General features: G+C 36.8%; 1 protein-coding gene across 6 annotated transcripts in view; it reads left to right on the top strand.

Annotated features, from left to right (window-relative positions):
* COL12A1 (collagen type XII alpha 1 chain) overlaps nucleotides 1–15,884 on the top strand; it is a 105,938-nt gene that overhangs the window by 58,994 nt on the left and 31,060 nt on the right. For all 6 annotated transcript variants that reach the window (XM_054819202.1, XM_054819205.1, XM_054819207.1 and 3 more), the window contains 15 exons: nucleotides 246–388; nucleotides 1,409–1,538; nucleotides 2,465–2,607; nucleotides 4,160–4,289; nucleotides 4,483–4,602; nucleotides 5,255–5,401; nucleotides 6,213–6,329; nucleotides 6,777–6,923; nucleotides 7,393–7,467; nucleotides 8,022–8,161; nucleotides 10,421–10,544; nucleotides 10,748–10,891; nucleotides 13,129–13,293; nucleotides 14,167–14,205; nucleotides 14,299–14,437. In XM_054819202.1, the coding sequence (XP_054675177.1) occupies nucleotides 246–388; nucleotides 1,409–1,538; nucleotides 2,465–2,607; nucleotides 4,160–4,289; nucleotides 4,483–4,602; nucleotides 5,255–5,401; nucleotides 6,213–6,329; nucleotides 6,777–6,923; nucleotides 7,393–7,467; nucleotides 8,022–8,161; nucleotides 10,421–10,544; nucleotides 10,748–10,891; nucleotides 13,129–13,293; nucleotides 14,167–14,205; nucleotides 14,299–14,437 (1,903 nt within the window). The remainder of the gene's footprint in view (nucleotides 1–245; nucleotides 389–1,408; nucleotides 1,539–2,464; nucleotides 2,608–4,159; nucleotides 4,290–4,482; nucleotides 4,603–5,254; nucleotides 5,402–6,212; nucleotides 6,330–6,776; nucleotides 6,924–7,392; nucleotides 7,468–8,021; nucleotides 8,162–10,420; nucleotides 10,545–10,747; nucleotides 10,892–13,128; nucleotides 13,294–14,166; nucleotides 14,206–14,298; nucleotides 14,438–15,884) is intronic.

Here is a 15,884-nt window from a genome sequence, read left to right as displayed (position 1 = left end):
GGTAACAAAGTGTTATGATCATACCTTTAGTTTGCAGGATAAACATATGTACTCTGCTGCCTGGTAGGGATGTTTGTAAAGACTAATAACTGAGATTCTTAATTTGTAGATTTTGGGGTGACAAAAGTAATGTGTTTATCTTGGGCTGATGTGCTTTTCAGCTTCCTTTGAGCACTGCTATAAATTCAAGTAGAACTAGAACTTACATAAGCAACTTTGTAAAACTTAAATTATCCTTGATCTAGTGGAGAGAGGAACACCAAGAAACATTCAAGTTTACAATCCCACACCAAACAGCATGAATGTCCGATGGGAACCTGCTCCAGGTCCAGTACAGCAATATCGAATTAATTACTCTCCACTGTCTGGCCCAAGGCCATCAGAATCTGTAAGTAATTTAGTTTTTGTACTATTCCTTAAAAGTGTGTGGAGGATATTGCTTCCTGTAATGAGCGCGGAACAATAATAAAACTCAGGCCAACTGTCTGCCCAGGAGTGTCCCTGCTGAAAACACTGTGTCTACCGGAATTTAGTCCATTGTAAATAAATGCTTAATTTGGTGAAATAAAAGAAATAAGAAATAAGACTCTCCCATTTAAAACTGAGTATTGAGGATTGAGTATCCTTTATCATATTGCAGGTAAAGATGAGTTAAAATAATTTTTTTTTTGAAAAAGAGAGAAGGAACAAATATTTATTAGGAAATGTTTAATTATGAAACCAGATGCCAAATCTATGTGATTTTACCACTAAACCATCTGTTTACCGCAAATGATTAGTGTTTAAGTAGGTCTTTGTGAGCAGTGAAGCCTGGATATGGGTAAAAATTTGCCCTCCAGATGTGAAGTAAGAGTTCCTGGATTTGTGTAGAAATAGGTGCAGTTTTAGAGCTAAGCCTGTGAATGTACTCACACAAAATGTACATCCATATTGTAGAGGTACAGATGAATATGCTTTTATATAAGGAAGTGTAAGAATTTTTAATGAATAATTTGCATCTGTAAAGTGAAACTACTTATTACTTCACACATGAATGGGAACCTGTCTAGTAGTACCTGTTAGAAAATGGCCTGTATATGTCAACAAACCATAACAGAATTCACTTTTTTGGTTTCTGTTTCTGAATGTTTCTTCTTTTTTTTTCTGAACTATTTTTATGTAAAATGTAAAAAATAACAGTTCCATTTGCAGAATACAAGCCTCTTATGTATTGATAATTTTTTTTGCACTTGCTCTTGAATTTTTATCAACATTATTTTGTTATTTTAAACTAGCATTATTTTTCTTGGAAAATGTGCTGCATGGTCATGTTCCCAGTTTTTCTATATTTCATTCAAATTGTTCATTCTAACAAGACATGGTATAACTGAAGCTTTTTTTATATAGGTGACTTCTGTTTCTGTTTCAGATTGTGGTACCAGGCAACACTCGTGATGTGATGCTGGAGCGCTTGACTCCTGACACGGCTTACTCAATAAATGTTATAGCTCTGTATGCAGATGGAGAAGGAAATCCAAGCCAAGCACAGGGAAGAACATGTAAGAGGCTTTGTGAAATATATGTCAAAATTGGTGTGTGAAGAATTTATAAAATTGGTTGCAATCACAAATAGTGTAAGCCATTCAGCGCAACTCTGAGATCAATGCATCTGAATTATGGCTGAAGCAATTGCAGGCCTCCATGGAAGGGAGCTTTTGCTATGTCCTCTGGCAGTTGTGGTATATGCATAATCACCAAAGTAATTTTCACTTGTGAAATAACCCTAATTTGAATGTTTAAGAGTTTAAAAGCTGTTCTTTAAAATGTGATTACAGATAAATAGCAATTTGTCTTTTGGGAAAAAAAATAGCATATTGAGATGGGTAAAATTTGCTGTCAACAGAAAAAAATGTGCTTCACGTTCTGTGTCTTACATAATAATTATATATGTCAACCTCCCCAGATGTTTGGTTTTTGCCGGAGATGCCTAAACACCAAAACCTCCTTGTTACAACTTAGCTTGTGGGTTCTTGGTTGGCTTACACGGTCTTCTTTAAAATTATTTCTAGAAATAATGTGTAAAGAAACTGTCTATGGCAATAATAGGTTATGTCTCTTTTGCTGCTTCTATGCTTTCTCTATTACATCCCCATATTCATCTAAAACTTGCAGATGTGACAGGCTATAGTTATACTTGTCTGCAAAAGTCTGAGAAGCAGAATGGATGTAGATGCTCACTTTGCATGTCCCTCTGATGGTCTCTTCCTTCCATACTGCTCCAGTTCCTCCAGTTAAGGCCCTATTTCTATTTAAGACCTTCAGGCACTGCTGTATTATCATTGACTAAATGTACCTGTATATGTTTATTTTGGGGTTTCAGGGAGGGTCCTTAGCTTTGGCTTCAGGGCAGCATTTGAATCAGTGAGAGTGACACTGGACTGGAAGAATCATGCTCCACACAACCTTCTGTATTTTCTTTCTTTAGTGCCTCGCAGTGGTCCAAGGAATGTGAGAGTGTTCGATGAGACCACAAACAGCCTTTCTGTACAATGGGACCATGCTGATGGGCCAGTCCAGCAGTACAGAATTATTTACTCACCCACTGTGGGAGATCCTATCGATGAATATGTAAGTTCTGTAATCCACCAAGACATTCTCAGTTGATTCTTTAGGCTACAGAAAAATAAAGACATCTGTCTTACATGTAGTACACTTTGCATGCTCTATGAGTACTTTGGTCGTTGTCAATGCTGAGAAGCCATGGTTTGTTCGAAACAAGTTTTTGGCTTTTTTTTTTTTTTGGTTGTTGTTTTTGTTGTTGTTGTGGGGCTTTTTTCCCAGAAAGTCGCAGAATATATACAGTTGAATGAACCAACTTGTGTGTAAAATAATGTTAAATATGTCACACATTAATCAGAAGATTCTGAGCAGAACCTGCTCTCTGACGTTTAGTTCGAACATTGTGCTACAGTGAATAGCCATCTCTTACCTCATACTCTATTCATTATGAAGTCAATGTGCTAAGATACAGAATAAACATAAGTCTGCATTTTATAAATTGAAGAGACCTGGCAGAGTTTAATAAGAAAGCAATGGTAGCTTTGATTCAGCATCTAACTTGCTTTTGTAAGGTTCAGTATGAATTGTGTTTGTGTTTAATTTCCTGCGGCTTAGTGATAGCACAAGTTAATCTGATGCTTATAAAATTCTCTGAGTATTTATAGCAAAGCCAAACTCAGATCCTATAGAGGTCAATGTCAGAATTCCTGCTGACTGCCACCAGCCAAAATGTAACATGTATAGAGTACTATTTAAATGCTATTACTGCTTATATATTATTGCACGGGGCATGCTGAAAATTCATTATTTGAAAATTCCCTACTGGACCTGTTAATCAGGACACACATATTTTTCAACACATGTATCTTCTTTGCAGAAAATATTGGACATTTCATAAAAACAGCAAGTTCAAACAACTGAAATTTTTTAAGTAATAATGGAAAATTTTGACTGGGACATGCTATGAGATAGATACCTCAAGTTACTTTCTGTAGTTTCAGTTCTTTATGGTCACTTTATGGAGTGGTGTTACTTTTTGAGTTATACCCACATTTTCATCAGAAGGGAGCAATGGTGCATGGCTGTACCAGGAAGTTGAGGAGATTGAGGGATGAATAAGTAGGCACATTTTTACTGAGCTTCCTTCTCAGACTAACTTGTTTTTCCCAAGAAAATGATATCCTAAGATGAGGATAATGAAAAGGTAGAAATGAAACTGATGAGTAGTGTGAATGACTTTGACTTCCATCCCCGTTTTAGGAGGTTTTCCTTCTCTTTTTCTGTCTCCAAACACATCATCATGACTTTTTCCTTTCTATGAGGGAACAATACTGAAATCTTGGTGAGGAACTGTGGCATCTCATTCTGATGTGAGGGTAGGGAATGAAAAGTCAATTTGATTTATCTTTTTGTTCTGACCACAGTATTTTATAATTTAAAATAACAAATGCTAGTAATTGTTCATAGGCTATGACCTTTAAGATATGCTGAATGACTCTATCTACAGTGGATATAAAAAAGTGCGCCAAGTGTCAAAACAAATTTTTAGTTCTAGTTACTGTCATTATTGATCGGTTACAGGGCTGTGAGTTTGTTTACCTCTGTTTCTTTTGTGTTCTAGACAACAGTTCCTGGGATAAGAAATAATGTGATACTACAACCACTGCAATCAGATACGCCATATAAAATTACTGTTGTGGCTGTGTACGAAGATGGAGATGGTGGACAACTGACTGGAAATGGCAGAACTGGTAATTAGTTTTAATATTTTACCCTGTTTTTTAAATTTAAGACACATATTCCTTAAGCACCCCTACATTGTTAAGGTTTCATTATGTTAATTATGTCTTTGAGGTGATTATTACCTGACAGAATTACAATATAAGTTTCCAGAGGTTAAAAACCAGACACTAGTCTAATTAGAGTGTTTTTCTTTCTTTTTAGTTGGCCTGCTTCCTCCTCAAAATATGTATATAACTGATGAATGGTATACACGATTCAGAGTTTCCTGGGATCCTTCACCATCCCCAGTTCTTGGCTATAAAATTGTATACAAACCTGTGGGTAAGAAAACCTGTTCATTCTGAGTATGCCACTTTCAGAACAGCGAGTGGCTAATGGGAGGTCAGAATAGAAATCATATGTATCATGAAATGTTTGTATTAAAGGATTTATATGTTTCCTTTGTTTACTGATTTTGATGGAAACTTGAGTCTTCTTATCAGTATTTTGTACGAAGCACCAATTATCAAATACAGTGTTTCATACATTCAATTACACAGATTGAATCGTATAATTAAAATTTAATACGGTGACTAGAAAACGTCCTTGGTTTTCCTCTCTTTGTCCTGGCTGAAACCAGGACAATACCTCTCGTCCTTCTGAGGATATGAACTGGTGTATGTGAGATGAGTATTGGACAGGTATTTAGGTACTAATGTCCTTCAGAACCTTTGTTTTATGTGACAGTGAAACAATATACATACCTTTCTATAAGTTAAATTAAACACAAACATTGCACAATAGCTTGTAAAGTTATGGGTATGTTCTGTTTGCAACAGTCTAATATACTAAAATTTAAGAAAATAGTATGTTTAGCTTTCAAAAAAATGAACTTAACATGTAAGGACATGTAAAAGACGGCAGATAGTTTTGTAGCTCACCTAATCATGAATCTTTCTCTCTTTCTGTACTCAATGCTTCCTTTCAATTCAAGGTTCAAATGAGCCCATGGAGGTTTTTGTGGGAGAAGTGACTTCCTACACCTTGCATAATCTGTCTCCCAGTACTACTTATGATGTGAATGTTTATGCCCAGTATGATTCTGGAATGAGCATACCTTTGACAGATCAAGGCACTACATGTAAGTCAAAATAATTTTGTTGTAGTCATGACAGATACATATGCTTATCTGAGATAATGTTGATTAAGAGAAGATTTTTAAGGCTGGTTGTTAGAAAGTCTGAATATCCTCTCATGAAGGATCCTTACCATCTGTCCATGCTACAGATCTTAAAAACACTAAGATTGGGAACAGTAATGGAAATACAGTTTTAAATAACAATTTGATGATATAAAATTTTCTAGTCTGCTTCTAAAATTTTATCCAGCTATAGTTGGAGTCAATCTTTGACTGTCTCCAGGGTACTACAGAATCTAACCATGCTAAGCAGGTCTAGGCTTTTTACTGCTCTGCCTTTATCTCACAGGGATGTCCAGTGATTGTAAGTTCAGCTTTTTGGAAGGAGATGATTTTGTTGATGGCCTCAGCTAAGAAACTTTTAAAAATTTCTTCAGTTAAGATGAATCAAGTGTCTTGAGTTTTGTTGACTCAGTACATTCTTTTCATACTGCCATATATATGAGTCAGATTCCAATTTGTGGAAGTTTCTTATTTTATAATGAACTCAGCTTACTTCATGTGAAAACTCATAAAACGGGCTGTTACCCAATACGGGAAGGGTTTCAAACTTTCAAACCCCTAGGCTGGGATCTCTAGAGTGTAATGGAAAATGAAGAGATTTGACTAGAACTGCTCTTTCCTAATGTCAGTATTTAAAAATATCAAGTTCTGGACCAGCACTGCTAATATAATTTTCATTTTGATGTGCTTCATTTAACATCCATTGCATACTATTTTCCAGAGAGCAATTTACCTCTTTCTCCATTCACAGTATACTTGAATGTCACTGACCTAACAAGTTACAAAGTGGGTTGGGATACTTTCTGTATCCGATGGTCAGCTCATCGATCAGCAACTTCCTACAGACTGAAGCTAAACCCTGCTGATGGTAAGTGCATTCCATTTTTTGCATATTCTGGAAACATAATCGTCTTATTTCAGTCACAGCACCACTTATTTGAGGTGGTGGCAAGCCTTCCCCAGAAGCCATGATGCATCTGCTTGAGCTTTAAAGCTCTGAACATAACCTGTTTTCCAGAGTGGTGAAAAGAGGGAGTGCTGCTTGTTGCCAAGTTAACTTTCATTGGTGGGAATCCACTAGTTACCTGGATTTCACATGTGCACTGGAATGTAGTTACTCTCCAGTATGTTCCAGGGTGCATAATCACCACATAATCTTGGTTTAGATAAGCTTTTATGGGGCAAGAATAAGACTGCTGTCCCATCTGCTCCAACCTCCTCACAGGAGGTCTCTAATTTATACACTTATTTGCACACGTATTAAAAGGGAAATAGTGGGTTCTAACTGTATTTCCACTGGGCTTTGTTTTGACAGGTTCCAGAGGACAGGAAATCACAGTACGTGGATCAGAAACGAGCCATTGTTTTACTGGCCTCTCACCAGACACAGAATACAATGCTACCGTCTTTGTTCAGACCCCTAACCTCGAAGGACCTCCAGTCTCTATGAGGGAGCGTACAGGTAGGTAATAGACACTGTGAACCTTAAGCGTTGGCTATAGAACTTGTCTTGTTTCAGCTGTAGAATTTGTCTTGCTCCTAAACGACTTTCAATATCCCTCAAGTTACATTCTTTCCTCTTTCTCTCAGTGTAATGTCAACTGGGTTTTATAAGGGAAAGAAGAATTCTTACGCTCTTCTTCAAACCAGGTGTTTCCTAGCACTTGGATGAAAAATTGGGATGCATTATCAGAGTGCAGAGTTACCCATGTAAAAGCATTCCTGTTACAATGAAATCATGTACCTTTGTTTTAACAGCACCTATAATCTCATTATTCTTGTGACACCAGAAATTTTTCCTTGCAAATTATACTTTAAGTTATTGAGAAAAGATTTCTATCTTTCTGTGTGGTAATATAATATATAATCTAAGGTTTTTACTTGAATGAAATAATTTATATGGAGTAAAAAAAAATATTATTTTATTTCAGTTCTCAAACCTACAGAGGCACCAACTCCACCACCTACACCTCCTCCACCCCCTACAATCCCTCCAGCTCGGGATGGTATGTTTATTTGTAGATTTATTCAGTATTTTACATAGTTGTTGCACTGCTTCAGGGTTTAATTCTATTTTTCATAAGATTAAATACATTTAAAACTAGCACAGCATTGTAGGGAAATGAAATTTGAGACCAGTTTCCTAATGCCATTCATTTGCTGTTGAGCTTGACTAAACTCCAAAATTTCCTAGTTTAGGACAGCATGGTGCCTACATTTGGGGAAAAAAAAGTCATAATATTCTATAGGTCTGTAGCAAGCCTGTGAGCCTGCCTCTCAGCAGACAACTTATATTTTATGGTAGCTGCTCAGAAAATAAATGTCATTTAAAAGATTTGCATTTGATTCTTGAGCTTTTCCTCAGTTCTTGCACTTTTCTTTGAAAATTTTTAATAAATGGTTTTGTGTTGAGCCTAAGCCACCTGCCAGGTTAACTACATGGTAATAGAAGTTTGCTGAATATTTGTCATTCTGGAATTTTCAAACTTTGAAGCACTGCTGTTTATTTTACAATGCTATGAATGATGTGGTTTAAGTGTTCCTTTTCTTGGTCTTTCAGTATGCAGAGGTGCCAAAGCAGACATAGTATTCTTGACTGATGCTTCCTGGAGTATTGGTGATGATAACTTCAACAAAGTAGTGAAATTTGTTTTTAATACAGTAGGAGCCTTTGACTTGATTAATCCTGCTGGAATCCAGGTAGGTTTGCTATTTCCATTGAGTACATTTTGGAGGGAAACTGAAAATGAAGCTGAATTACTAACATTACATCTGATTTTTCCTTTTTTTCAGAATGCTTTCAGTTTTTTGTATTAGATTGTTGTATAATGCATCTGTACATGTGTGCATGTATAATTATATTTGAAATATATCAGGTGTTCTGTAAATACAAAGAGGTTACTGTTCCGAAAGACAAAAGTTGTAGTGTGTGGGAGTCCTCCAGGCAGAGAAATTGGGGTGATGTATGGTCAATGCATGGTTAATTTTTATATTTTTGTTTCTTTGTATAAGGCACTAACAACTGGCACACTGCCTAGTTGTTATACACTAGGTTTTTTTCCTGTGCCATATCAGAAATCTCTTCTGGGAACAGTCTGACAGTTGAGTGAGGGCTACATTTTAATATCTCAGTGCAAGAAAGGAGTCTTGTGCATGTAAAGAGTCCAGCTGGCTTACATTAGCCTTGTCTGGTTGAGCTGCCTTGAATCCCACAACTGCAGTAAGTAGGCAGAATCCTTTGAGAGTGCCATTTCCAGAGGTCTTTTCATCCCATCCTATAGATAACATGAGTCCACTCTACAGCAGGCGTAGTGAAAGTATGAAAAGGTGAAAAGTTAGTCTTCTTAATGAATTAATGCATATTTAAAGAGTAAACAGTAATAGCTAAGGAGGAATAGACTTCCAGGATTTCTGGACTGATCATGGTTATGTCAAAGACATTTCCTGTCAGGCTTCTTACTGTAAACTTTGCACCATTGTTGGATTTTTTCTGCTTATGGAAAGCTGGAGAGGGGCTCTTTACAAGGGCATGTAGTGATAGGACAAGGGGTAATGGGTTTAAGCTAAAAGAGAGTAGATTTAAATTAGATATTAGGAAGAAATTCTTTACTGTTAGAGTGGTGAGGCACTGGAACAGGTTGCCCAGAGAAGTTGTGGATGCCCCCTCCCTGGAAGAGTTTAAGTCCAGGTTGGATGGGGCTTTAGGCAACGTGGTCTAGTGGAGGGTGTCCCTGCCCATGGCAGGGGGGTTGGAACTAGATGATCTTTAAGGTCCCTTCCAACCCAAACCATTCTGTGATTCTATGGGAAGCTGGATGAGCTTCGCGTAACCATTTCTCTTTCACTAGATGAAGTGATTGTCATGAGACATGAGATTGTTTCTTAACAGGTATTTCTGGAGCACTGCAATGACCTTCAGGTGCAATGCATTTCCCTTGATTAGAAGGCTTTAAGGTGGTGTTTGTTTGGTTTCTTTTTTTTTTTTTTTTTTTGTGGAGGAGTGATTTTCCCCAGTAACTATAAAAACTATTTACATTGCTTGTGAACTGCCTTTCATCTTCTAGGCATATTTTTTGGTCTTTGATTCCCTTTCTTTAACTCTCTAGACATATTTTTAAGGAAAAGATACCCCTCATCCTTTGCTTTGCCTCAGACATTCTTCATCCTTCTTATCTCTAATCTGTGTGGGATAGCTTTCCTTTCCATTTGTTTTTTGGTTTTAAATATTTTCTTCCTGTGAATTACTATGGGTCCCCGGTGTAGATATAGAGAAGCCCTGATACAGGTGACAGACATGTAACTGCTAATGTTTCATAAAATATTTAAGTCACATACCTCTTGAAGTAGTTGCCAGAATTTCAGGTTTTGAAGTAGATATTAATAATTTAATATTCAGAGAGATGGCTATTCAGCATCAAATTAATATACTATAATATTGCAATTTTACCAAATATGTAAAAGGAGCAAAAATAAATATATATAAAATACTTACAGTTAAAGATGATTCCAGAATAAACATTCAGTGATTGTATTCCAGAATTTAAGACAAGAGAATACACAATTTTGTGTATATCCAACTTTATTGACAACTCCTAATTTCTTTTTGTATTTTCTAAAAAAGAATCTGGAAGAGGTTTTTTAGATACTGTAAACCTGCTCAGAAGCAGAGAATAGGCACTATATATACAGCATCAGAGTAACAGCAGTAGTTTAATCATACATATTTAAAGTCACATCACATTTCGTACACACAAAAGAAAGAAAAAAAGTGTTCTGTGCACATTGCTGTGATGATATCTGTGTATGTAAATATGTATGTGTGTGCATAATCATACACATATGAAAAAGATTTTTCAATTATTTAATGCTTGCTAATATACGACAATACATATTTCCATGGAGAGAGTTGGTCTGAACGTGGAAGTATGAGACTGAACACTGTGATATATTCCATTTCAGGTTTCATTTGTGCAGTACAGTGATGAGGCAAAATCTGAATTTAAACTGAATACATTTGATGACAAGGCCCAGGCCTTGGGAGCTCTTCAAAATATTCAGTACAGAGGAGGAAACACAAGGACAGGTAATTCTGAGCAGTAATTGTCTTTCTTTAAGATAAAATGTTTGCAGAAACTGCCTCATTATCCTAATATTAAATGGCTGAAGAATTAGGGGTTTATGTTCTTCTGTTTTAGTTGTGTGGCTGTTGCTCTTTCAAAATAAAGTAAGGGATTTCTTCTCTTGTGGATAGTATGGCTGACTCCTTGTTCATTGTGCATTTTGCAGGCAAAGCTCTAACATTTATCAAAGAAAAGGTTTTGACTTGGGAGAGTGGCATGAGGCGAGGCGTTCCCAAGGTACTTGTTGTTGTCACAGATGGTCGGTCTCAGGATGAGGTGAGGAAAGCAGCGACGGTCATACAGCACTCTGGTAAGCGATTCATGGTACCTAGCTGTTTCATTTCCATGTGTTAAGCAATGCAATTATAAATGGTGCTTCAATTATCTGGGAATCCTTTACTCATCAATTATGGACTCAGAAATGTATTCCATGTGTTTGGAAAAAACTCAAAACTATTTAAAGAATTCAGACTCTCTGGGCCAGACTTTTTGTTTCTCTAGCCTTCTCTCTGGGGAAGGATGTGGCTTCCCAAGGCTTTCAAGTAATTCCTTATGCATATCATTTCATAGACCTGACTTTTAGTTACTTTTTTCTTCTCCTTGCTATGTGGACCCCAGGGATCATTATGAAGTGTGCTATATTCTGGTGCTTTTGATATAATGGGCCTGGATTTTTGAGTGTTATGTTTTACCCAGTATAAACTAATGGATTTCCATTTAAAGTAACCGCTCTTGCTGGAGCTGGGTCTGAACTGACTCCTTCATTGCCTTTTGAGCTCAGAAATGTTGCCTTCCCTGTTCAGATTTGCAAATGTGGCTTACGTGGACTAATCATCTATTTCCATCCCTGCACCCAGCAGTTTTGCATTTCAGTGCATGAACCACCTGGAGTCCTGCTCTATGAGTAAGGAGATGTTGTACTTCCTTATGGAAATCACTGGCGTGTAAACCACAAGTGGTCCTCTTTACCTTTATGATCTGAAGGAATCAGCATTCTAGATGGCTTCTAAAGATGTTTGGCTAATCTATTCATAAAAATCTCTACAGTCTCCCTGTTGGATAATCTGCTTTAGTGCTTAACTACCCTAATAGTTGGCAAGCTTTTCCTCACATCATACCTAAGTGTTTCTTCAGGCTAATGAAGCTACTATCTTCTTTACATTTACCTACTTAGCCAGGAAAGCAATTGATCACTGTTCCCTGTAACAAGCCTTCATATCTGAAGCCTGTTGTCATTTCCTCTTTCTGTCTTCTCTTTTCTAGACTAAACAAACCCATTTCCTTCAACCTCCTGTTGATCATGTTTTCCAAACCTCTTATCATTATCACTATACTCTCTACTGGCTTCGGTTTCTTTGCATCTTAAATGTCATGCTCAAAGCTGGACAGAGTATTTCAGCCAAAGCTTCACCAGAATTGGCTACAGAGGAATAATTATCTCCCATCTCTTTTGGAAAAATTCAAAATGTAAATAACAATAGCTTTATCATTTGCAATGAATGTGAATTATGCCTTCAGCCTCCAACCAGCATCTCCAATGCCTGTGCAATTTCTTGTCAATTTTTGTGGGAAAATTCTTTCTATTTAGTGCTGAATTGTGCAGTGGGTTTTTTTTGTCTCTCTTCCCTGTTTTCTGGTGTCGCAAAGAGAGGTTAAATGAAAGGTTAAGGGGGAGAATGGAAAGGAAGCAATGAGCCAGAGACAGAATTCTGTAAAGGCTAGAAGACAACAGGAAACAAAAATTTGACACAGAAGGCAAGGAGGTGCTAATTTAAGCATTTAAAGGGGGAAATCACCCTAACTAAGGAACAGATTATGCCTTTACACCTGGTGATAGTAAATTCTAGGGTCTGGGTATTTCTTATTTGATTTAAGTCATCTAACAACTAAGTATCTAGTCTAAGGTCATCATGTTGGGTCCTTTTATGGCTAGGGAGAGCAACAGATAGGCATCTACAGATCACAGCTTCTTCTGTTTTGCAGTTAGCATCTTAGGGGGGTGAGATGAATTGCACTCTGAATCTGCTCATGTTTGTCGATTATAGAGGAAAACTAGACATTTATCTTAGATGTTGCTATTTTGGAAAGTAAAAACTGGTGAGATGAACACCACCCTAAGAAAGTGGAAGGGAAACAGAAACATGAAATGCAGGAGATGGCAACAGTTAGAGGACTGGATAACTAATAGTATGCACAGAGATTGTGGACACAGAACAGATTTAAAATAGTGTGGAGTTGAGAGGATGGTACATTTTATATGAAAGACTGAGGGGACTATGTAGCCAAGGTATGAGATTAGATAATGCCCAACAAAAATCAATGAAGGAAGGAGGAGAATGTTTTGAAAGAAAGATGCAAAAACTGGTTTAGTCCCTCTTGAGCTTTGATAGGGTGAAAGGATGTCCAGAATGTATGTTCATAATAAAGGCCGGATAAAAGACAAGGCAGAGCCTGAGAAATCAGTGATAGAGATGATTTGTGAAATATTGACCTGAAAAGTTGAATGTATGTTTACTACATGTCAAGTAACAAGTGTTATTTTTACAGGCTTCAGTGTCTTTGTGGTTGGTGTGGCTGATGTAGATTACAATGAGCTGGCCAAGATTGCCAGCAAGCCCAGTGAGCGTCATGTATTTATTGTTGATGACTTTGATGCCTTTGAAAAGATTCAAGATAATCTCGTCACTTTTGTGTGTGAGACAGCTACCTCAAGTGAGTAGAAGACATCATTTTTCCTTTTTTTAAATACATTTGCTTATATACTGCTACAGTTGCCATCCCATTTAAGGTAAGTCAAAAGAAATATTCATATATAAAAGTTAGGTTTCATAATAACTGGACATGGTTTAAGGGAGCAAGTTACTTTTTTAAAATTTTGAAGTAGATATTATATTTTATGTAATCTTGTTTCACATTTCAAAGTACTGTTATAACAAAAAGAGAGTAACAGTCAGTGAGAACTACCGCTCTTTAAGAGGAAATACAGTGATGCCTAATGTGAACTGGGGGACACAACAGGTCTCTTGTGGGGGACACAACTGGTCTAGGGATGCTAAAGAGGTGGACCTATAGTGTGTGATGCTGTTTTAAAATGATCTAGATGAAGTTCAGTTGTTTACTCAAGTAAATTCCTTCTATGGCAAAAATGAGAAATTCTCAGGCCTGTCATGTGCAACTGTGTACTCCCTAACTGCCTCATCCTCTGGCTCCTGAGGAGCCATATAAATCTGCAGTTTTTCCTTGTGAATCTGACAGCTATTATGAAGCCTGACTCATGCCTTAAATATTCATGGAAAGACCGTGTCATTGTGCTCCTTTCTACTTATGAATTAGACTTAAAATATTTGGGGGTTCATTTGTTTTTCTGTACATTTGTCACAGTAGAAATATCCTAGTAAAAGTAACGAGTAAAGATTTTGACAGTACATCTACCACAGAGCAGAAGACAGTATGACAAATGTAACAGAAGTTGCCTGTTAATAATAGCACAGACTTTTTGGTAATAAAACTTTCTGAAGTATAAACATGTTCATATCCTGTTAGATTTTTATAGTTTCGAATTATATGTTGTTTCATGTCTTTTAGCTTGTCCTCTTATTTACTTGGAGGGATACACTTCACCTGGTAAGTAACTGTCTAATATTTTGGCATAGGTTCATTTGTGTCTTTGACAGCTCTACAGTATTTTTATTTTATATTTTCTCTCTGGATTTAAAGGTTTCAAGATGCTGGAATCATATAATCTAACAGAGAAGCATTTTGCTTCTGTACAAGGTGTATCACTGGAATCAGGCTCTTTCCCAAGCTATGTAGCATATAGACTCCACAAAAATGCCTTTGTCAGCCAGCCAATTCGGTAAGTAAACCTGAAAGTCTCATATTTAGGGCAAGCAGGTGAGGAAGGATTAATAGAGTTTACAGATGATAGCATTAGTATCTTATGGAAGATGCATTTATTTGATGTTCTTTTTACTGAACTCCAAGAAATATACTCCAAAGAATATCATTGTTCTCATTAAATGCTAATCTACTTCTTCCGTTGTGATCTGGTCCCTATTAACCCAGTTGCTTATTGTTCTTTTTTGGAGATTATGCTTCTTAACCATTTGAGTTGCATTTGAGTGCTTAGGCACTTGAACAGCAACGCCCTTAGTACAACAAGCTCCACATGGCCAGAGGGAAATGATTTCAATATGGAGGGATAAGCACCACTTTTTGCAGGGGCATGATTCATACTGCAGTAGGCAGCACATTGACGCCATTGACTTAGGGCAGTTTCTGCTCTACTTGAGTTGCCATATTTGGCAAATGGAGTGGAGTGTTCAAGGGCCTGTGGTCTTAGAGCTTGGTTATGAAGGGGTAATATATGGTCATTCTTTCCAACATTTTTTCACCAAAGAAAAAAAGAAAAAAGAAAAAAAAGACTTAGTTAGCAGTTAGTTTTACTAAGAGGAGAACAGTACCTCTCTTTTTCTTTTTACATTTGTTCCTCTGCCATCTATTTAAGTAAGTTTCAAAAAAGTCATTCTGCATCAGAAGAGATGCCTAAAGATAGCCCATTGTTTCTATTAAATTTAAGGAAATTTAATCTTCTTTTCATACAAGCCTTTGAAATCTTCTGCAATCCTGCCAAATTGGGTAAAAATCAGATCACAGACACAGGAGCTGAGGTGCACAAATAATTAATTTCTTTTTGCCAGCCTTCTCAGCTCACAACTTTAAAAGTGGAGGACATGAGGCCTTTTTGAGTTCATTGACGTGCTATGGGGGTGATAGATCTCTGACGGCCTGGATTTTTACGATCTAGGGAAGTACAGATAATCCCAGTCACTGGGATGTTGTTTTGCAACTCCCTTATATTAGGATTAAACTTGCATTTAGCAGGATAAGATGATAAAAGGAGAATAAAAAGACAGACTTCCTATTTATTTCCTTTTTTTTTTAAGAAAGTTGTGATACATAGTCTGTTGTCTGCTATAAGAGGTGGAGTAAACTTGCCTGAGTATTCTGAGCACTTATTTTTCATGAGAAGCCAGAAAATAAAACTCACTTTAGACTGAGTCAGCAAAGCAATAAAAGCATCCTGATCCTGGTGGCATAGTTGTTTTCATATCTGAGATAACTTGGTATCCAAGTTATAAATAATGTTGCTATATCTACTTTAATATTTTCTTTCTTGCACTGTGCTGTGTGCTGTTGTTGACTTAGTGATTGTGCTACTATTGCAGTGTCCATAATTGTATGGGTATATAAGCTTTGCATAAAATACAGAGCAGCTTCTCCATTTTAAGGTTTCTATGTTT

This window comes from Grus americana, chromosome 3, assembly GCF_028858705.1.
Source record: "Grus americana isolate bGruAme1 chromosome 3, bGruAme1.mat, whole genome shotgun sequence".
NCBI classification, from domain to species: domain Eukaryota; kingdom Metazoa; phylum Chordata; class Aves; order Gruiformes; family Gruidae; genus Grus; species Grus americana.
Note: the sequence above shows the minus strand (reverse complement) of the source record. Positions and strands in the feature narration are given on the sequence as shown.